This window comes from Oncorhynchus gorbuscha, linkage group LG21 (genome assembly GCF_021184085.1).
Source record: "Oncorhynchus gorbuscha isolate QuinsamMale2020 ecotype Even-year linkage group LG21, OgorEven_v1.0, whole genome shotgun sequence".
Lineage (NCBI taxonomy): Eukaryota > Metazoa > Chordata > Actinopteri > Salmoniformes > Salmonidae > Oncorhynchus > Oncorhynchus gorbuscha.
This window is the reverse complement of record NC_060193.1, coordinates 53,495,813-53,518,533: the sequence shown is the minus strand read 5'-3', so window position 1 is coordinate 53,518,533 and position 22,721 is coordinate 53,495,813. Positions and strand designations below refer to the sequence as shown.

At 44.0% G+C, this 22,721-nt stretch overlaps 1 protein-coding gene across 1 annotated transcript in view; it reads left to right on the top strand.

Annotated features, from left to right (window-relative positions):
• LOC124008046 (fibronectin type III domain-containing protein 3B-like) overlaps window positions 1-22,721 on the top strand; it is a 188,447-nt gene that overhangs the window by 35,511 nt on the left and 130,215 nt on the right. Inside the window, 1 exon segment of the mRNA XM_046318952.1 lies at window positions 2,108-2,183. Within this exon segment, the coding sequence (XP_046174908.1) occupies window positions 2,108-2,183 (76 nt within the window).

Below are 22,721 nucleotides of genomic sequence, written 5' to 3'. Positions count from 1 at the left end.
TGTTCATCGACTACAGCTCGGCATTTAACACCATAGTACCCTCCAAGCTCGTCGTCAAGCTCGAGACCCTGGGTCTCGACCCCGTCCTGTGCAACTGGGTACTGAACTTCCTGACGGGCCGCCCCCAGGTGGTGAGGGTAGGCAACAACATCTCCACCCCGCTGATCCTCAACACTGGGGCCCCACAAGGGTGCGTTCTGAGCCCTCTCCTGTACTCCCCGTTCACCCACGACTGCGTGGCCACGTACGCCTCCAACTCAGTCATCAAGTTTGCGAACGACACAACAGTGGTAGCCTTGATTACCAAAAACGACGAGACTGCCTACAGGGAGGAGGTGAGGGCCCTCGGAGTGTGGTGTCAGGAAAATAACCTCACACTCAACGTCAACAAAACTAAGGAGATGATTGTGGACTTCAGGAAACAGCAGAGGGAACACCCCCCTATCCACTTCGATGGAACAGTAGTGGAGAGGGTAGTACGTTTTAAGTTCCTCGGCATACACATCACAGACAAACTGAATTGGTCCACCCACACAGACAGCATCGTGAAGAAGGCGCAGCAGCGCCTCTTCAACCTCAGGAGGCTGAAGAAATTTGGCTTGTCACCAAAAGCACTCACAAACTTCTACAGATGCACAATCGAGAGCATCCTGGCGGGCTTTATCACCGCCTGGTACGGCAACTGCTCCGCCCACAACCGTAAGGCTCTCCAGAGGGTAGTGAGGTCTGCACAACGCATCACCGGGGGCAAACTACCTGCCCTCCAGGAAACCTATACCACCCGATGTTACAGGAAGGCCATAAAGATCATCAAGGGCCACAACCACCCGAGCCACTGCCTGTTCACCCCGCTATCATCCAGAAGGCGAGGTCAGTACAGGTGCATCAAAGCTGGGACCGAGAGACTGAAAAACAGCTTCTATCTCAAGGCCATCAGACTGTTAAACAGCCATCACTAACATTGAGTGGCTGCTGCCAACACACTGACTAAACTCCAGCCACTTTAATAATGGGAATTGATGGGAAATGAAGTAAAATATATCACTAGCCACTTTAAACAATGCTATGTTTACATTGTTTACATACCCTACATTATTAATCTCATATGCATACGTATATACTGTACTCTATATCATCTACTGCATCTTTATGTAATACATGTATCACTAGCCACTTTAACTATGCCACTTTGTTTACATACTCATCTCATATGTATATACTGTACTCGATACCATCTACTGTATCTTGCCTATGCCGCTCTGTACCATCACTCATTCATATATCTTTATGTACATATTCTTTATCCCCCTACACTTGTGTGTATAAGACAGTAGTTTTGGAATTGTTAGTTAGATTACTTGTTGGTTATTACTGCATTGTCGGAACTAGAAGCACAATCATTTCACTACACTCGCATTAACATCTGCTAACCATGTGTATGTGACAAATAATATTGGATTTGATTTATCATTGTGCTGTGTCTGAACCGGTCTGTTATCATTGTGCTGTGTCTGAACCGGTCTGTTATCATTGTGCTGTGTCTGAACCAGTCTGTTATCATTGTGTTGTGTCTGAACCGGTCTGTTATCATTGTGTTGTGTCTGAACCAGTCTGTTATCATTGTGTTGTGTCTGAACCAGTCTGTTATCATTGTGTTGTGTCTGAACCGGTCTGTTATCATTGTGTTGTGTCTGATCCGGTCTGTTATCATTGTGCTGTGTCTGAACCAGTCTGTTATCATTGTGTTGTGTCTGAACCGGTCTGTTATCATTGTGTTGTGTCTGATCCGGTCTGTTATCATTGTGTTGTGTCTGAACCGGTCTGTTATCATTGTGTTGTGTCTGAACCAGTCTGTTATCATTGTGTTGTGTCTGATCCGGTCTGTTATCATTGTGTTGTGTCTGATCCGGTCTGTTATCATTGTGTTGTGTCTGAACCAGTCTGTTATCATTGTGTTGTGTCTGATCCGGTCTGTTATCATTGTGTTGTGTCTGATCCGGTCTGTTATCATTGTGTTGTGTCTGATCCGGTCTGTTATCATTGTGCTGTGTCTGAACCTGTCTGTGATCGATGTGTTTTGTCTGATCTGTCTCTCTGGTCTCGACAGGTGATCCTGGTACAGGTGAATCCAGGGGAGACCTTCACCATCAGAGCGGAGGACGGCTCGCTGCAATGCATCCAGGGTAGGTCACACGCTTATGACATCACAACCCTGAGCCTCAGTTACACCTTTCTCATTTTGATGACCTCATCCCTGTTCTCTGTTGACATCACAACACTGTGCTTAGCTAGATGTGTGTGTGTGATATTCGATGGCTTGTGTTGTACTTCAAACATACTGGTATATAACAAGCTATTATAGACCAGGGGGATTCCTGTAACTCCAAAGGTGTGGCTCACTCTGATGACATCACAACAGAGTGATATGTAAACCCCCCCCCACCCTGAATAGGGCCTTTATCTCTGTCTCTCTCTCTCTCTCTCTCTCTGTCACCCCCACCCCCTCCGATGAAGGGTCTCTTTCAGACAGTACAGTCTTGGCTCAGACAGCTCCCCTCCCCTACTATGTTATTCTAGCTAATTACCCCAACCCTCATCCTCCACCCAGTGTGTAATTAAATTAGGTCTCCGAGACAGAGAGACACCCAGGCAGGCAGGGAGAAGATGTGTTTGTACTGCCAGAGTCTCTGAGTGGGTAGGATAGGTTTCCAGCACAGTGTCAGGTACAGGATGGGCCAGACAGCGTATGGGTTAAGGCACCTGCAGACCAGGTTCTGTTTGCTCCTAGCAGAACTTGGCTAGGCGAAAGCCAACGTCTGTGGTAGCATACTCCATTAATAACCCTATACTGCAGTGGGCTGAATCAGGGTCACAGAGTGATTCTTGTTAGTCTTAAACAAATCTACTTTGAAACAAGAGTATACACCTTCACACACATGGTTGTGGGCTTAAAAAGAAGGAGACACTCTACCATGTCGGATATAGAGTTGAAATGTATTACATTTTGAGTTTGCATCCCAATATTACCCTTTATATAAATGACAGATGACTGAAATATACCACATAACCAAAAATATGTGGACACCTGCTCGTCGAACATTCCAAAATCACGGGCATTAATATGGAGTCTGTCCCCCCTTTGCTGCTATAACAGCCTCCACTCATCTGGGAAGTGTTTCCACTAGATGTTGGAACATTGCTGCTATAACAGCCTCCACTCATCTGGGAAGTGTTTCCACTAGATGTTGGAACATTGCTGCTATAACAGCCTCCACTCATCTGGGAAGTGTTTCCACTAGATGTTGGAACATTGCTGCTATAACAGCCTCCACTCCACATCTGGGAAGTGTTTCCACTAGATGTTGGAACATTGCTGCTATAACAGCCTCCACTCATCTGGGAAGTGTTTCCACTAGATGTTGGAACATTGCTCTATAACAGCCATTCCACTCATTCTGGGAAGTGTTTCCACTAGATGTTGGAACTCTTGCAGGCTGCTAGTTCTTAACAGCCTCCACAAACCATTTCTGGGAAGTGTTTCCACTAGATGTTGGAACATTGCTCAGGAAAGGGCCTTCCCATTCAGCCAAACAAGAGCATCAAGAAGTGTTGGGTCAATTGCCACTACACTGGCAGTGATGTTGAAAACAGGCGAAAACAGGCCTGGCTTGAAAACAGTTCCAAAACAGCCCCAGACCATGAAAACAGCCCCAGTGAGGTCAGGGCTCTGACCATGCAGGCCTGAAAACAAGTTCTTCCACAATGACTGATTTACAGACAAACCATTTCTGCTTTATGGACACTATGCTTTTGTGCACAGGGGCATTGCTTTATGCTGAAACAGGAAAGGGCACTTCCTCAAACTGTTGCCACAAAGTCGGAAGCACAGAATCATCAAGAATGTATGTTGTTGCCACTATGCTTTAATTGCCTACTTTACACTGGAACTTTAAGTTGGCACTAGCCCAGTTGGCACATGAAAACAGCCCCAGACCATGAAAACAGCCCCAGACCATGAAAACAGCCCCAGACCATGAAAACAGCCCCAGACCATAATTCCTCCTCTACCAAACTTTACAGTTGGCTGGCACTATGCTTTACAGTTGGCACTATGCTTTACAGTTGCCACTATGCTTTATAGTTGGCACTATGCTTTATAGTTGGCACTATGCTTTACAGTTGGCACTATGCTTTATAGTTGGCACTATGCTTTATAGTTGGCACTATGCTTTACAGTTGCCACTATGCTTTATAGTTGGCACTATGCTTTATAGTTGGCACTATGCTTTATAGTTGGCACTATGCTTTACAGTTGGCACTATGCTTTACAGTTGCCACTATGCTTTATAGTTGGCACTATGCTTTACAGTTGCCACTATGCTTTACAGTTGGCACTATGCTTTACAGTTGGCACTATGCTTTACAGTTGGCACTATGCTTTACAGTTGCCACTATGCTTTATAGTTGGCACTATGCTTTATAGTTGGCACTATGCTTTACAGTTGGCACTATGCTTTATAGTTGGCACTATGCTTTACAGTTGGCACTATGCTTTACAGTTGCCACTATGCTTTATAGTTGGCACTATGCTTTATAGTTGGCACTATGCTTTATAGTTGGCACTATGCTTTACAGTTGGCACTATGCTTTACAGTTGCCACTATGCTTTATAGTTGGCACTATGCTTTACAGTTGCCACTATGCTTTACAGTTGGCACTATGCTTTACAGTTGGCACTATGCTTTATAGTTGCCACTATGCTTTACAGTTGGCACTATGCTTTACAGTTGCCACTATGCTTTATAGTTGCCACTATGCTTTACAGTTACCACTATGCTTTATAGTTGCCACTATGCTTTACAGCATCTTGGCACTATGCTTTATAGTTGGCACTATGCTTTACAGTTGCCACTATGCTTTACAGTTGCCACTATGCTTTACAGTTGCCACTATGCTTTACAGTTGGCACTATGCTTTATAGTTGCCACTATGCTTTATAGTTGCCACTATGCTTTATAGTTGCCACTATGCTTTATAGTTGCCACTATGCTTTACAGTTGGCACTATGCTTTATAGTTGGCACTATGCTTTACAGTTGCCACTATGCTTTATAGTTGCCACTATGCTTTACAGTTGCCACTATGCTTTATAGTTGCCACTATGCTTTACAGTTGGCACTATGCTTTATAGTTGGCACTATGCTTTACAGTTGCCACTATGCTTTACAGTTGCCACTATGCTTTACAGTTGGCACTATGCTTTACAGTTGCCACTATGCTTTATAGTTGCCACTATGCTTTACAGTTGGCACTATGCTTTATAGTTGGCACTATGCTTTACAGTTGCCACTATGCTTTATAGTTGCCACTATGCTTTACAGTTGGCACTATGCTTTATAGTTGGCACTATGCTTTACAGTTGCCACTATGCTTTATAGTTGCCACTATGCTTTACAGTTGGCACTATGCTTTATAGTTGGCACTATGCTTTACAGTTGCCACTATGCTTTACAGTTGCCACTATGCTTTACAGTTGGCACTATGCTTTACAGTTGCCACTATGCTTTATAGTTGCCACTATGCTTTATAGTTGCCACTATGCTTTACAGTTGGCACTATGCTTTATAGTTGGCACTATGCTTTACAGTTGCCACTATGCTTTATAGTTGCCACTATGCTTTATAGTTGCCACTATGCTTTATAGTTGCCACTATGCTTTACAGTTGGCACTATGCTTTACTATGCTTTATAGTTGGCACTATGCTTTACAGTTGCCACTATGCTTTACAGTTGCCACTATGCTTTACAGTTGCCACTATGCTTTACATAGTTGGCACTATGCTTTATAGTTGCCACTATGCTTTACAGTTGGCACTATGCTTTATAGTTGCCACTATGCTTTACAGTTGCACTACTATAGCTTTACAGTTGCCACTATGCTTTATAGTTGCATCACTATGCTTTACAGTTGGCACTATGCTTTACAGTTGCCACTATGCTTTACAGTTGCCACTATGCTTTATAGTTGCCACTATGCTTTACAGTTGGCACTATGCTTTATAGTTGGCACTATGCTTTACAGTTGCCACTATGCTTTACAGTTGCCACTATGCTTTATAGTTGCCACTATGCTTTACAGTTGGCACTATGCTTTACAGTTGGCACTATGCTTTACAGTTGGCACTATGCTTTATAGTTGGCACTATGCTTTATAGTTGGCACTATGCTTTATAGTTGGCACTATGCTTTACAGTTGCCACTATGCTTTACAGTTGGCACTATGCTTTATAGTTGCCACTATGCTTTATAGTTGCCACTATGCTTTATAGTTGGCACTATGCTTTATAGTTGGCACTATGCTTTACAGTTGCCACTATGCTTTACAGTTGCCACTGTGCTTTATAGTTGGCACTATATGCTTTATAGTTGCCACTATGCTTTATAGTTGGCACTATATGCTTTACAGTTGGCACTATGCTTTATAGTTGCCACTATGCTTTATAGTTGGCACTATGCTTTATAGTTGCCACTGTGCTTTATAGTTGGCACTATGCTTTATAGTTGGCACTATGCTTTATAGTTGGCACTATGCTTTACAGTTGGCACTATGCTTTATAGTTGGCACTATGCTTTACAGTTGCCACTATGCTTTATAGTTGCCACTATGCTTTACAGTTGCCACTATGCTTTATAGTTGCCACTATGCTTTACAGTTGGCACTATGCTTTATAGTTGGCACTATGCTTTACAGTTGCCACTATGCTTTACAGTTGCCACTATGCTTTACAGTTGGCACTATGCTTTACAGTTGCCACTGTGCTTTATAGTTGGCACTATATGCTTTATAGTTGCCACTATGCTTTATAGTTGGCACTTTACAGTTGGCACTACATTGTGCGAGTAGCGTTTTCCTGGCATCCGCCAAACCCCGATTTGTCCGTTGGACTGCCAGGTGGTGAAGCGGGATTCTAATGGCGGCGAGCTTTACATCCCTCCAGCCAAGCAACCAAGGACAGATGATTTTTACACGCTACGCACTTCAGCACTCTGCGGTCCCGTTCTGTGAGCTTGTGTGGCCTACCACTTCGCGGCTGAGCCGTTGTTGCTCCTAGACGTTTCCACTTTACAATAACAGCACTTACAGTTGACCGGGGCAGCTCCAGCAGGGCAGACATTTGGCGAACTGACTTGTTGGAAAGGTGGAATCCTATGATGATGCCACGTTGAAAGTCACTGGGCTCTTCAGTAAGGCCATTCTACTGCTAATGTTTGTCTATGGAGATTGCATGACTGTGTGCTCAATTTTATACACCTGTCAGCCACAGGTGAAATAGACAAATCCATTCATTTGAAGGGTTGTCCACATTTTTACATAGCGACGCATATTTATATATTATTTTTAAATATAATTTGGATTAATTGTGAAATTATGAAAAATATGAATAACATTCCACCCATGTGGCGATTTGTTCATAAAATACATTTGCTTGAAAACTTGAAAAAATGTGGCAATATTGTTGTTTGTCCCTCTCGAGACACTGTTGCAACAATGTAGCCAGTAACACTTCCTCAAAATAGTCCGAATTAATCTAAGATAAATCAAGAAATCTGTAATACATTTTTGTGTTTTTAGAGGTCTCAGTCATGCAATTATTAGTATTTTTTTACCCCTTTTTCTCCCCAATTGGTAGTTACAGTCTTGTCCCATCGCTGCAACTCCCGTATGGACTCGGGAGAGGCGAAGGTCGAGAACCGTGCGTCCCCCGAAACACAACCCAGCCAAGCCGCACTTCTTCTTGACACAATGACCACTTAACCCGGAAGCCAGCCACACCAATGTGTCGGAGGAAAAACCTGGCGACGGTGTCAGCTTGCACTGCACCCGGACCGCCACAGGAGTCACTAGTGCGCGATGGGACAAGGATATCCCTGCCGGCAAAACCCTCCCCTTACCCAGATGACACTGGGCCAATTTTGCCCCAATTTTGCCCCATGGGTCTCCCGGTCTCGGCCTGCTTCGACAGAACCTGGACTCGAGCCAGAATCTCTAGTGGCACAGCTAGCACTGCGATTCAGTCCCTTAGACCACTGCACCACTCGGGAGGCCCAAGACATGCAAGTTTACACCTAGCTAGGACAGTTGGTGCATTATTTCACAAGTGAACAAAATGTGCATGAAAACTAGTCGTCTCGCGTTGAATGACAACAATCCGGTCCATAGTTCCCATCTCTACCGTTGACCTATCACTGACGAAGGGGTGTAGACTTCAGCTACTGAACTTCCACTTGCCTGGAGAGAGAGAGAACAGCGGGGGAAAACAAACTACTGCCGAACACAAGAAGGAATAACAACTTCTCTAAATCTCCTCATAATATATGCAGGAGGTGTTTGGACTAGATAGCATGCGACAGGCTTTCGGGTTAGACAGTGTGTCTGTGTGTATAGGGGGTGTTACTTTGCACACTCAGGTTGAGGAAGCAGACAGGAGAGGTCACTTGAACAGAACACCCTCTATGACCACACACACACACGCACGCTCAGGTCACTGGGTTTAGTGAGAGTTGGGGTGAAGCAGTGTGTTTGAAGACCAGTTGAGCTGTTCTTTACTGAGTGTATTTACTGAGACCTCAGAGCAGTGTGTGTGTGTGTGTGTGTGTGTGTGTGTGTGTGTGTGTGTGTGTGTGTGTGTGTGTGTGTGTGTGTGTGTGTGTGTGTGTGTGTGTGTGTGTGTGTGTGTGTGTGTGTGTGTGTGTGTGTGTGTGTGTGTGTGTGTGTGTGCGCGTTTGCGTTTGTGTGTGTGTGCGTGTGCGTGTGCGTTTGCATGTACATCTTTTACAGAGACTGGATAAAGTAACCTCTGTGTTCCACAGTACTGCAGTCAAACACACTGCTCTGATTGCACCAGTCAATATACTACACTGTTCAAAGACAGATTCTTCAAGACAGAATCTCTATCTCACTCACTCGTTTCCTCCCGCTCCATCTAGGGTTCAATACCGGTGGCCGGTATTCCGGTACTTCCCAACCAAGCTCCTTCTTGTATTCCCGATAAAGATAACGAAGGGTCCCGTGGACCAATAATATAGAAATGTTATGCCCCTGGTTTTTGATCCACTTAACTATTTTCCCTTACATTCTCTCTCCTCTCACTCTCTCCCCTCACTCTCTCCCCTTTTCCCTCTCTCCCTCTCTCCCCTCTCCCTCTCTCCCCTCTCACTCTCACTCTCTCCCCTCTCACTCCCTCCCCTCTCCCACTCTCCCCTCTCCCTCTCTCCCTCTCTCCCCTCCCTCTCTCTCCTCTCACTCTCTCCCTCTCACTCCCTCTCTCCCTCTCTCCTCTCTCTCCCTCTCCTCTCTCACTCTCTCCCCTCTCACTCTCTCCCCTCTCCTCGCTCCCCTCTCACTCTCTCCCCTCTCACTCTCTCCCCTCTCACTCTCTCCCTCTCACTCTCTCCCCTCTCACTCTCTCCCCTCTCACTCTCTCCCTCCCCTCTCCCCTCCCCTCTCCTCTCTCCCCTCTCACTCTCTCCCCTCTCCCTCTCTCCCTCTCCCTCTCCCTCTCCCTCTCCCTCTCTCCTCTCTCTCTCCCCTCTCCCTCTCCCCCTCCCTCTCTCCCCTCTCCCTCCTCTCCTCTCTCTCCCCTCTCACTCTCTCCCTCTCTCCTCCTCTCCCTCCCTCTCCCTCTCCCTCTCCCCTCTCCTCTCTCCCTCTCTCTCCTCTCCCTCTCTCTCTCTCTCCCTCTCTCCTCTCTCCCCTCTCCTCTCTCTCTCCCTCTCTCTCTCTCCCTCTCCCCTCTCCCCTCTCACCTCTCCTCTCTCCTCTCCCTCTCTCCCCTCTCACTCTCTCCCCTCTCCCTCTCTCCTCCTCTCCCTCTCTCCCTCTCCTCTCTCCCCTCTCCCTCTCTCCCCTCTCCTCTCCCTCTCTCCTCCTCTACCTCTCTCCTCTCTCTCTCTCCTCTCTCACTCTCCTCACTCACTCCCTCCCCTCCCTCCCTCTCTCCCCTCTCACTCTCCCCCTCTCACTCTCTCCCCTCCTCTCTCCCCTCCCTCTCCTCTCCTCTCTCCCCTCTCTCTCTCTCCCTCTCCCTCTCTCCTCCTCCCTCTCTCTCTCTCCCTCTCTCTCCTCCCCTTTTCCCTCTCTCCCCTCCCTCTCTCCCCTCTCTCTCCCTCTCTCTCTCCTCTCTCCCTCTCTCTCCTCTCCCTCTCTCTCCTCTCTCCCCTCTCACTCTCTCCCCTCTCCCTCTCTCTCCTCTCCCTCTCTCCCCTCTCACTCTCTCCCCTCTCCCTCTCTCCCCTCTCCCTCTCTCCCCTCTCCCTCTCTCTCCTCTACCTCTCTCCTCTCACTCTCTCCTCTCTCACTCTCTCCTCACTCACTCCCTCCCCTCTCCCTCTCACTCTCTCCCCTCTCACTCTCTCCCCTCTCCCTCTCTCCCTCACTGAACGTTCCCACACTCACATCAAAGGCAGTGACTATAGAGTGTGTGTGAAAGCAACATGCTATGGAATGTGTGTGTGTGTCTGTGTGTGTCTGTGTGTGTGCTTTTGCCACAGCCATCCTAAAGCTGACAGGATAATAGATTTATGTGTGGGACATCTGTAGGCTTTTGCTGTTGTATTGCTGTTACATGTATGGGTAATGTGGGTAATGTAGTTTGAAGTATTTCCTGAGTGAGGCGTCTATGACATGTATGGGTAATGTAGTTTGAAGTATTTCCTAGCAGAGCACCTGTTGCAGTGTGGTTGTAGTTTAATGTATTTCCTGAGCGGGGCGGCTATTACATGTATGGGTAATGTAGTTTAATGTATTTCCTGAGCGGGGCGGCTATTACATGTATGGGTAATGTAGTTTAATGTATTTCCTGAACAGGGCGGCTGTAGTGGCCCCTTCCACTGGCCCCATTGATGTGGTCTCTTTTCCAGTTGTGTGTGTGTGTGTGTGCCATCTGCTCAAAGCCAAGAAACTATTTGATTCTCTTTCACCGACACGTGAGACCTTTCCCATATCTCTCTTTCTCTCTTTCTATATCCTTACCTATCGCTCTCTCTTTCTATATCCTTATCTATCGCTCTCTCTTTCTATATCCTTATCTATCGCTCTCACTTTCTATATCCTTATCTATCGCTCTCTCTTTCTATATCCTTATCTATCGCTCTCACTTTCTATATCCTTATCTATCGCTCTCACTTTCTATATCCTTATCTATCGCTCTCACTTTCTATATCCTTATCTATCGCTCTCACTTTCTATATCCTTATCTATCGCTCTCTCTTTCTATTCTTATCTATATCTCTTTCTATATCTTATCTATCGCTCTCTCTTTCTATATCCTTATCTATCGCTCTCTCTTTCTATATCCTTATCTATCGCTCTCACTTTCTATATCCTTATCTATCGCTCTCTCTTTCTATATCCTTATCTATCGCTCTCACTTTCTATATCCTTATCTATCGCTCTCTCTTTCTATATCCTTATCTATCGCTCTCTCTTTCTATATCCTTATCTATCGCTCTCACATTCTATATCCTTATCTATCGCTCTCTCTTTCTATATCCTTATCTATCGCTCTCACATTCTATATCCTTATCTATCGCTCTCTCTTTCTATATCCTTATCTATCGCTCTCTCTTTCTATATCCTTATCTATCGCTCTCACTTTCTATATCCTTATCTATCGCTCTCTCTTTCTATATCCTTATCTATCGCTCTCACTTTCTATATCCTTATCTATCGCTCTCACTTTCTATATCCTTATCTATCGCTCTCACTTTCTATATCCTTATCTATCGCTCTCACTTTCTATATCCTTATCTATCGCTCTCTCTTTCTATATCCTTATCTATCGCTCTCTCTTTCTATATCCTTATCTATCGCTCTCTCTTTCTATATCCTTATCTATCTACTTTCTATATCCTTATCTATCGCTCTCACTTTCTATATCCTTATCTATCGCTCTCTCTTTCTATATCCTTATCTATCGCTCTTTCTATTTCTATATCCTTATCTATCGCTCTCACTTTCTATATCCTTATCTATCGCTCTCACATTCTATATCCTTATCTATCGCTCTCTCTTTCTATATCCTTATCTATCGCTCTCTCTTTCTATATCCTTATCTATCGCTCTCTCTTTCTATATCCTTATCTATCGCTCTCTCTTTCTATATCCTTATCTATCGCTCTCACTTTCTATATCCTTATCTTCTTTCTATATCCTTATCTATCGCTCTCTCTTTCTATATCCTTATCTATCGCTCTCTCTTTCTATATCCTTATCTATCGCTCTCTCTTTCTATATCCTTATCTATCTCACTTTCTATATCCTTATCTATCGCTCTCTCTTTCTATATCCTTATCTATCGCTCTCTCTTTCTATATCCTTATCTATCGCTCTCTTTCTATATCCTTATCTATCGCTCTCTTTCTATATCCTTATCTATCGCTCTCTCTTTCTATATCCTTATCTATCGCTCTCTCTTTCTATATCCTTATCTATCGCTCTCTCTTTCTATATCCTTATCTATCGCTCTCTCTTTCTATATCCTTATCTATCCTCTTTCTATATCCTTATCTATCGCTCTCTCTTTCTATATCCTTATCTATCGCTCTCTTTCTATATCCTTATCTATCGCTCTCTTTCTTTCTATATCCTTATCTTATCTATCGCTCTCTCTTTCTATATCCTTATCTATCGCTCTCTCTTTCTATATCCTTATCTATCGCTCTCTCTTTCTATATCCTTATCTATCGCTCTCTCTTTCTATATCCTTATCTATCGCTCTCTCTTTCTATATCCTTATCTATCGCTTATCTCTCTTTCTATATCCTTATCTATCGCTCTCTCTTTCTATATCCTTATCTATCGCTCTCTCTTTCTATATCCTTATCTATCGCTCTCTCTTTCTATATCTTATCTATCGCTCTCTCTTTCTATATCCTTATCTATCGCTCTCTCTTTCTATATCCTTATCTATCGCTCTCTCTTTCTATATCCTTATCTATATCTTTCTATATCCTTATCTATCGCTCTCTCTTTCTATATCCTTATCTATCGCTCTCTTTCTATATCCTTATCTATCGCTCTCTTTCTATATCCTTATCTATCGCTCTCTCTTTCTATATCCTTATCTATCGCTCTCTCTTTCTATATCCTTATCTATCGCTCTCTTTCTATATCCTTATCTATCGCTCTATCTTTCTATATCCTTATCTATCGCTCTCTCTTTCTATATCCTTATCTATCGCTCTCTCTTTCTATATCCTTATCTTCGCTCTCTCTTTCTATATCCTTATCTATCGCTCTCACTTTCTATATCCTTATCTATCGCTCTCTCTTTCTATATCCTTATCTATCGCTCTCTCTTTCTATATCCTTATCTATCGCTCTTTCTCTTTCTATATCCTTATCTATCGCTCTCTCTTTCTATATCCTTATCTATCGCTCTCACTTTCTATATCCTTATCTATCGCTCTCTCTTTCTATATCCTTATCTATCGCTCTCTCTTTCTATATCCTTATCTATCGCTCTCACTTTCTATATCCTTATCTATCGCTCTCTCTTTCTATATCCTTATCTATCGCTCTCTCTTTCTATATCCTTATCTATCGCTCTCTCTTTCTATATCCTTATCTATCGCTCTCTCTTTCTATATCCTTATCTATCGCTCTCTCTTTCTATATCCTTATCTATCGCTCTCACATTCTATATCCTTATCTATCGTCTCATTCTATATCCTTATCTATCGCTCTCACTTTCTATATCCTTATCTATCGCTCTCACTTTCTATATCCTTATCTATCGCTCTCACTTTCTATATCCTTATCTATCGCTCTCACTTTCTATATCCTTATCTATCGCTCTCTCTTTCTATATCCTTATCTATCGCTCTCACTTTCTATATCCTTATCTATCGCTCTCTCTTTCTATATCCTTATCTATCGCTCTCACTTTCTATATCCTTATCTATCGCTCTCACATTCTATATCCTTATATCGCTCTCACTTTCTATATCCTTATCTATCGCTCAAAACTTTCTATATGCTTATCTATGCTCTCTCTCTCTATATCCTTATCTATTCTCACTTTCTATATCCTTATCTTGTCCACATCTTTTATCTATCGCTCTCACTTTCTATATCCTTATCTATCATCACTTTCTATATCCTTATCTATCGCTCTCTCTTTCTATATCCTTATCTATCGCTCTCTCTTTCTATATCCTTATCTATCGCTCTCACTTTCTCTAAGCCAGTTGTATGTAACATATAGTATGTCGTGCTGTAATTATCCTGCGTGCAAAACTGGTTGCAGTCAATGAATCAGGTTGTATTCTGGTTGCAGAAGGACATGTTGTCCACATCTTTTTACCAACCAGAAAAATACAAGATGACATCATAGTCATGATGTTGTCATCTTGTCTTTACCTGGATTAGTTGTAATCTGGTTCAATGTCAACTTTTCATCTAGGAAACACATTTACTTGTGCTTGGGTAGGCTTAGTGTTGGGTAGGCTCAGTGTTGGGTAGGCTCAGTGTTGGGTAGGCTTAGTGTTGGGTGGGCTTAGTGTTGGGTAGGCTCAGTGTTGGGTGGGCTCAGTGTTGGGTAGGCTCAGTGTTGGGTGGGCTCAGTGTTGGGTGGGCTCAGTGTTGGGTGGGCTTAGTGTTGGGTAGGCTCAGTGTTGGGTGGGCTCAGTGTTGGGTGGGCTCAGTGTTGGGTGGGCTCAGTGTTGGGTGGGCTCAGTGTGCAAGTGTGTGTGTATAGGAGGATTTTAGGGTCACTTTGTTCCAGTTCTGTGACATCTCAGCAGGCGCAGCAGATGCACGGGGGAGGGGCTTGTCAGACTGTGTGAATATCTCGAAGTGTGTCTGTGTGTATTAAAAAACATACTTTTAGAAACTGGAAACACGATCTGAAGGAACGGAGGGGAGAGGAGGAGAGAGGACGAGGAGAGAGGAGAGGGGAGGAGAGAGGAGGAGAGGGGAGGAGAGAGGGAGGAGAGAGGAGGAGAGAAGAGGAGAGGAGGAGGAGAGGGAGAGGAGAGAGGAGGAGGAGAGAAGAGGAGAGGAGGAGGAGGAGGAGGAGGAAGAGGAGAGGAGGAGGAGGAGAGGAGGAGGGAGGAGAGGAGAGGAGGAGGAGAGGGGAGGAGGAGAGGGGAGGAGAGAGGGAGATACAGAGACATGAAAAAGTATTTGCCCCCTTTCTGATTTTAAGCATATTTTTTATATTGAATGTCATCAGATCTTCAACCAAAAGCTAATATTAGATAAAGGGAACCTGAGTTTACAAATCACAACAACAAAAAATATACTTATTTTATTTATTTAATTAACAAAAGTTATGCAGCGACCAATTCTCCAGTGTGAAAAGTCATTTCCCCCTCACACTCAATAAGTGGTTGTACCACCTTCAGCAGCGATGACTGCAACCAAACGCTTCCTGTAGTTGTCTCTCACGTCGCTCTGGAGGAATTGTGTCCCACTCTTACATGAAGAACTGCTTAAACTGCTTGTTTCAAGTCCTGCCACAACATCTCGATTGGGATCATTAGGTCTGAACTTTGAACTTCATTCCAAAACTTCAAATTTTGTTGCTTTATAGCCATATTCATGTAGACTTGAATGTGTGTTTTGGATCGTTGTCTTGCTGCGTGCGTATAGTGCGTTGGGTTCCACTAGGTTTGGGAAAGATAACCTCTCTAGGTGGTGTGTAATGGAATTTGGGCCCACAGGACCTGGAGTGTCTGAGTTAGTGTGGTTCTGTTTGGGGACAACTAAATCATGACAAAACAAAAAGATAATTACTTTACACGTAGAGAAGAATTAACAACAAAAAAACAGAGCAAACTAGAATGCTATTAGGCCCTAAATAGAGAGAACACCGTGGCAGAATACCGGACCACTGTGACTGACCCTAAACAGAGAGAACACAGTGGCAGAATACCTGACCACTGTCACTGACCCTAAACAGAGAGAACACAGTGGCAGAATACCTGACCACTGTGACTGACCCTAAACAGAGAGAACACAGTGGCAGAATACCTGACCACTGTGACTGACCCTAAACAGAGAGAACACAGTGGCAGAATACCTGACCACTGTGACTGACCCTAAACAGAGAGAACACAGTGGCAGAATACCTGACCACTGTGACTGACCCTAAACAGAGAGAACACAGTGGCAGAATGACCCGACTGACCACTGTGACTGACCCAAACTTAAGGAAAGCTTTGACTATGTACAGACTCAATGAGCATAGCCTTGCTATTGAGAAAGGCCGCCGTAGGCAGACCTGGCTCTCAAGAGAAGAAAGGCTATGTGCACACTGCCCACAAAATGAGGTGGAAACTGAGCTGCGCTTCCTAACCTCCTGCCAAGTTTATGACCATATTAGAGACACATATTTCCCTCAGATTACATCGACCCACAAAGAATTAGAAAACAAAATGTTGATAAACTCCCATATCTACTGGGTGAAATACCACAGTGTGCATCACAGCAGCAAGATGTGTGACCTGTTGCCACAAGAAACGGGCAACCAGTGAAGAACAAACACCATTGTAAATACAACCCATATTTATGTTTATTTATTTTCCCTTTTCTACTAACTATTTGTACATTGTTACAGCACTGTATATATACATAACAGGACTTCTATCTGTGTGTGTGTTTGCTCCTGAGAGAGTGCTTTTCCAGATTTGGAATTCTTGGCTTCCGGGAAGCTCAGGGATCAACTGGAGCAGTCCTCCCTCCATCCCTCTCTTCTCGCTTTTCTTCCTCTCTTTCTCCATCCCTCTATCTGTCTGTCTGAAAACATCATCCCTCTCTTCTCGCTTTTCTTCCTCTCTTTCTCCATCCCTCTATCTGTCTGTCTGAAAACATCATCCCTCTCTTCTCGCTTTTCTTCCTCTCTTTCTCCATCCCTCTATCTGTCTGTCTGAAAACATCATCCCTCTTTCCTTCTCTTCTCTCTGTCCCGTTCTCTCATCCTATCTGGTCTACTCCCTTCAACATCAGCTACTTATGCTTCTGTCTTCTCTGTCGTTCCTTCTTTCTGGCTTGTTGGGGAAAGCCCTTTTCCTTCCGCTCAGCTGTGATAAGCTTAGAGATGAAATAGACAGATGTGATAGGCTCAGAGATGAAAGAGACAGATGTGATAGGCTCAGAGATGAAAGAGACAGATGTGATAGGCTCAGAGATGAAAGAGACAACTGTGATAGGCTCAGAGATGAAAGAGGCTGCTGTGATAGGCTCAGAGATGAGAGACAGATGTGATAGGCTCAGAGATGAAAGAGACAGGAAGTCAGGGTCTGGGGCGGGGCTTAGCCTTGGGGAGCGGTGAGTGAGAGGAGAGACTGGAAAGAAAAGGAGAGGAAGAGAGGGACCAAGAAATTTGATAGAGAGATATATAATCGAGATATATATAGATAGATGTCATAAGGTGAATGCACCAATTTGTAAGTCGCTCTGGATAAGAGCGTCTGCTAAATGACTTAAATGTAAATGTAAATAGATAGAACATGGGTCAATGCAATGTAATGTCTTGCATTCTCTCTCCTTCCTCTCCTTCCCTTTTCCACGCCCCTACTTTTTGTCTGATAAGCCAAAAGCCCCAGGACAACAGAGACAGAAAGAGACACAGACAGATACAGACAGACAGAGACACAGGCAGACAGAGACACAGACAGACAGAGACACAGGCAGACAGACAGACAGACAGACAGACAGACAGACAGACAGACAGACAGACAGACAGACAGACAGACAGACAGACAGACAGACAGACAGACAGACAGACAGACAGACAGACAGAGACGAGACACAGACAGACAGACAGACAGACAGACAGACAGACAGACAGACAGACAGACAGACAGACAGACAGACAGACAGACAGACAGACAGACAGACAGACAGACAGACAGACAGAGACGAGACACAGACAGACAGACAGACAGACAGACAGACAGACAGACAGACAGACAGACAGACAGACAGACAGACAGACAGACAGACAGACAGACAGACAGACAGACAGACAGACAGACAGACAGACAGACAGACAGACAGACAGACAGACAGACAGACAGACAGACAGACAGACAGACAGACAGACAGTGGAATGTTCAGTAGGGAAAGTCCCTGCTAATTTAGAATTTCCAGTATTCTTTCCACTGAACCCTCTCTCCTTCTTCTCTCCCTCCGTCTCTCACTCCTTCCCTCGATCTTCCTCTCTCCTTCCCTTGGTCTCTCTCACTTTCTACCTCTTTCTCGCTCTCAGTCTCTCTAGATCTCTCTCTCTCCGTCCGTCTCTCTCTCTCTCTCTCTCTCGCTCTCTGTCTGTCTCTCTGTGATGGACACAAACACCCTGCTGTTCAGACCATGACTCACACAGCAGGAATTTCCCAGATGAAAATGTGGAGAGAGTGAAAGGAGGGAGAGAGGGAGGAAGAGTCTGCTAACATCTATGGAAGAGAGCGAGAGAAAGTTCCTAATGACGTTTATTGAACACCAACTCATTTCTTCACTGATGGATACCAGGTGAGACAGGGCTTGAGTTTAGGGAGAGGGAGAGAAAGAAAAGTGGAAGGGAGGGCAAGAGAGAGAGAGACAGAGACAGAGAGAGATATGGAGAGAGAGAGACAGAAAGAAAGAGAGACAGAGGGAGGATGGGAGGAGAGCAGGAAATGGTTATGAGACTCCCAGTCTGTTTACACTCCAACAGCTGTTGCACCTCTTCACTCTCTCGCTGTCTGCGCGTGTATTCATACACTGGGAACAGTGAGTCATCAGGATCTGGGTTATTAGATCGAGACGACTTCCCTGCCTCCCTCCCTACCCCTCTTCCTCCCTGCCTCCCTCCCTTCCCCTCTTCCTCCCTGCCTCCCCCCTACCCTTCTTCATCCCTCCCTGCCCATCTTCCTCCCTGCCCCCCCCCCTCTTCCTCCCTGCCTCCCTCCCCTCTTCCTCCCTGCCTCCCTCCCTACCCCTCTTCCTCTTCCTCTCTCTCTCTCTCTCTCTCTCTCTCTCTCTCTCTCTCTCTCTCTCTCTCTCTCTCTCTCTCTCTCTCTCTCTCTCTCTCTCTCTCGCCCATCCTCCCCAATTAAGGTGCCACCAACCTCCTGTGGTGTGAGTGTTATGGTGTTGGTAATTTAGCCTTGCTCCAGACATGACGTTAGCTTGGTTGGATCACAACCAGCAGCAGAACTAGGCCACCTCAGCAAACACAGCCCTGGGAGAGGAGAGGGCAGTCAGGAAGTCTGGCTAAGCTAGCGCTAGGCAATTTCATATGCATGTTTTGCTAATGCTAGGCTAAGAGGGGTCTAATGCTACGTTAACAAGAGGAGAGGAGATGACTGAAGAGATTACTCTGTATCATAATATATATCTATCTCTATTTCTCTCTCTCTCTATTTTTCTGTCTCTGTTTTTCTCTCTATTTTTTTTTCTCTCTCTATTTTTCTCTATTTTTCTCTCTCTCTATTTTTCTCTATTTTTCTCTCTCTATTTTTCTCTCTCTATTTTTTTTCTCTCTCTCTATTTTTCTCAATTTTTCTCTCTCTATTTTTCTCTATTTTTCTCTCTCTATTTTTCTCTATTTTTCTCTCTATCTCTCTCTCTATTTTCTCTCTATTTCTCTCTCTCTCTCTCTCTCTCTCTCTCTCTCTCTCTCTCTCTCTCTCTGCTGACTTGCTCTGGAATGTCAATCATAAGTTATGATGCTGCGTTTGTAGTGGAAGTACTTTGTATGTACCTCCTGCTTCACTTATCCTCACTGCCCTCATTCATCATGGCTACCAGACTTGTGACTGTGTGGCATCAGATTTGCCTCGACCACCCCAGACTGTCTGGTCTCTGCTATTTCAGATGTGCTGTCTCCCACAGTTCCTGCATCGTCTCGCACTCTCTCTCTCTCTCTCTCTCTCTCTCTCTCTCTCTCTCTCTCTCTCTCTCTCTCTCTCTCTCTCTCTCTCTCTCTCTCTCTCTCTCTCTCTCTCTCTCTCTCTCTCTCTCTGTCTCACTCTCTCTCTTTTTATCATTCTCTTTCTCTCATTCTGTCTATCTCTCACTGTAAAACTTTACTCCCATCCTGCACATTGTTCCTGTAATTTACTTTGATGTTGGGAACTGTTAAAGTGTGTGCTGGATTTAATGTTGTGTGGGGCTTCAGGCAGAAGAAACTAGAGGTCGACCGATTATGATTTTTCAACGCCGATATCGATTATTGGGGGAGCAAAAACAAAACAGCCGATACCGATTAATCGGCCAATATTTATTTATTTATTTGTAATAATGACAATTACAACAATACTGAATGAACACCTATTTTAACTTAATATAATACGTCAATAAAATCTATTTAACCTCAAATAAATAATGAAACATGTTCGATTTGGTTTAAATAATGCAAAAACAAAGTGTTGAAGAAAAAAGTAAAAGTGCAATATGTGCCATGTAAGAAAGCTAACATTTAAGTTCCTTGCTCAGAACATGAGAACATATGAAAGCTGGTGGTTCCTTTTTACATGAGTCTTCAATATTCCCAGGTAAGAAGTTTTAGGTTGTAGTTAATATAGTATTTATAGGACTATTTATCTCTATACCATTTGTATTTCATATACCTTTGACTATTGGATGTTCTTATAGGCACTTTAGTATTGCCAGTGTAACAGTATAGCTTCCGTCCCTCTCCTCGCTCCTACCTGGGCTCGAACCAGTAACACAACTACAACAGCCACCCTCGAAGCAGCGTTGCCCATCGCTCCACGACAGCCGCAGCCCTTGCAGAGCAAGGGGAACAACCACTCCAAGTCTCAGAGCGAGTGATGTTTGAAATGCTATTAGCACGCACACCGCTAACTAGCTAGCCATTTCACATCGGTTACACCAGCCTAATCTCGGGAGTTGATAGGCTTGAAGTCATAAACATCAGAGCTGCTGGCAAAACTCACGAAAGTGCTGTTTGAATGAATGCTTACGAGCCTGCTGCTGCCTACCATCGCTCAGTCAGACTGCTCAGTCAGACTGCTCTAAGGCTCAGAAATACGAGCCTTAGGTCATTACTATGGTCGAATCTGGAAACTATCATCTCGAATACAAGACATTTATTCTTTCAGTGAAATACGGAACCGTTCTGTATTTTATCTAACGGGTGGCATCCCTAAGTCTAAATATTCCTGTTACATTGCACAACCTTCAATGTTATGTCATAATTACATACAATTCTGGCAAATTAGGCGGCCCAAACTGTTGCATATACACTGACTGTGCGTGCAATGAACGCAAGAGAAGTGACACAATTTCATCTGGTGAATATTGCCTGCTAACCTGGATTTCTTTTAGCTAAATATGCAGGTTTAAAAATATATACTATTGTGTATTGATTTTAAGAAAGGCATTGATGTTTATGGTTAGGTACACATTGGAGCAACGACAGCACCGCATCGACTATATGGAACGCAGGACACGCCAGATAAACTAGTAATATCATCAACCATGGGTAGTTAACTAGTGATTATGATTGATTGTTTTTTTTATAAGATAAGTTTAATGCTAGCTAGCAACTTACCTTGGCTTACTGCATTCGCGCAGGCAGTCTCCTCGTGGAGTGCGAAGAGAGGCAGGTGGTTAGAGCGTTGTACTAGTTAACTGTAAGGTTGCAAGATTGAATCCCCCGCGCTGTCCCTGAACGAGGCAGTTAACCCACCGTTCCTAGGCCGTCATTGAAAATAAGAATGTGTTCTTAACTGACTTGCCTCGTTAAATAAAGATTAAATAAAAGTGTCACAAAAAAAGAATTGACCAAATCGGTACAGATTTCCGATTGTTATGAAAACTTGAAATCGGCCCTAATTAATCGGCCATTCCGATTAATCGGTCGACCTCTTAGAAGAAACTGTAGTGGGAGTGTCTGTTCTCAGAGCTCTGGAGAGATACCATTACCTTGGTAACACACACACACACCCTGCTAAACACATACATAATACCCAGGTATTGCCACATCATTACTGACCCGAACACACACACACACACACACACTAGATATCCCATCAGAGCCCCTAGAAGCAGCTGCCGGATCTGGACGGTTTGTGTGTGTTTGTGTATGTTCAAGGGTTTGTGTGTGTTTGTGTATGTTCAAGGGTTTGTGTGTGTGTGTGTTAAGGTTGGGTGGTATACCGTATATACCGTGATTTTTAATATGATTTTACAATACGGTCAAGACCGTTATCAAAAAAAAATATATATATATTTATTTGAAATACATGCAGTCAACTTGTGCACTAGATAATAGATCAAGCAAACCACGTTTCACCTGTTAGATCATTTTTCATTATGAAGCTTACCGGCACTAGTTTACCAAAACAGCAGTTTGAGCCCGTCACACGTGTTTGTTTACAAAGAAGCACAATGAGCAAAACGGGAGCTTTGTGAGGTGAGTCACTCCTGCAGAACAACTTAATAAGTGAGGTGATAATGTTACACTTGCATGAAATTAATATTTGCCAGATATAAATCGTTTAACTATTAAGTTAACTCTCCAGAGCTCTGAGAACAGAATGGCTAACATTAGCTTGCAATATTTGAATTGTCTTGGCAACAGCAGCAGAGTCAATCCACCCCTGAATTAAGATCCCAGCTGTCTAATGTTTGTTTTGTGCGTGCTGCAAACTGCGTTTTTTGAGATACTTGCATAACTTCATGGGCTGGGTTTTCTGTCTTTAGTAAAT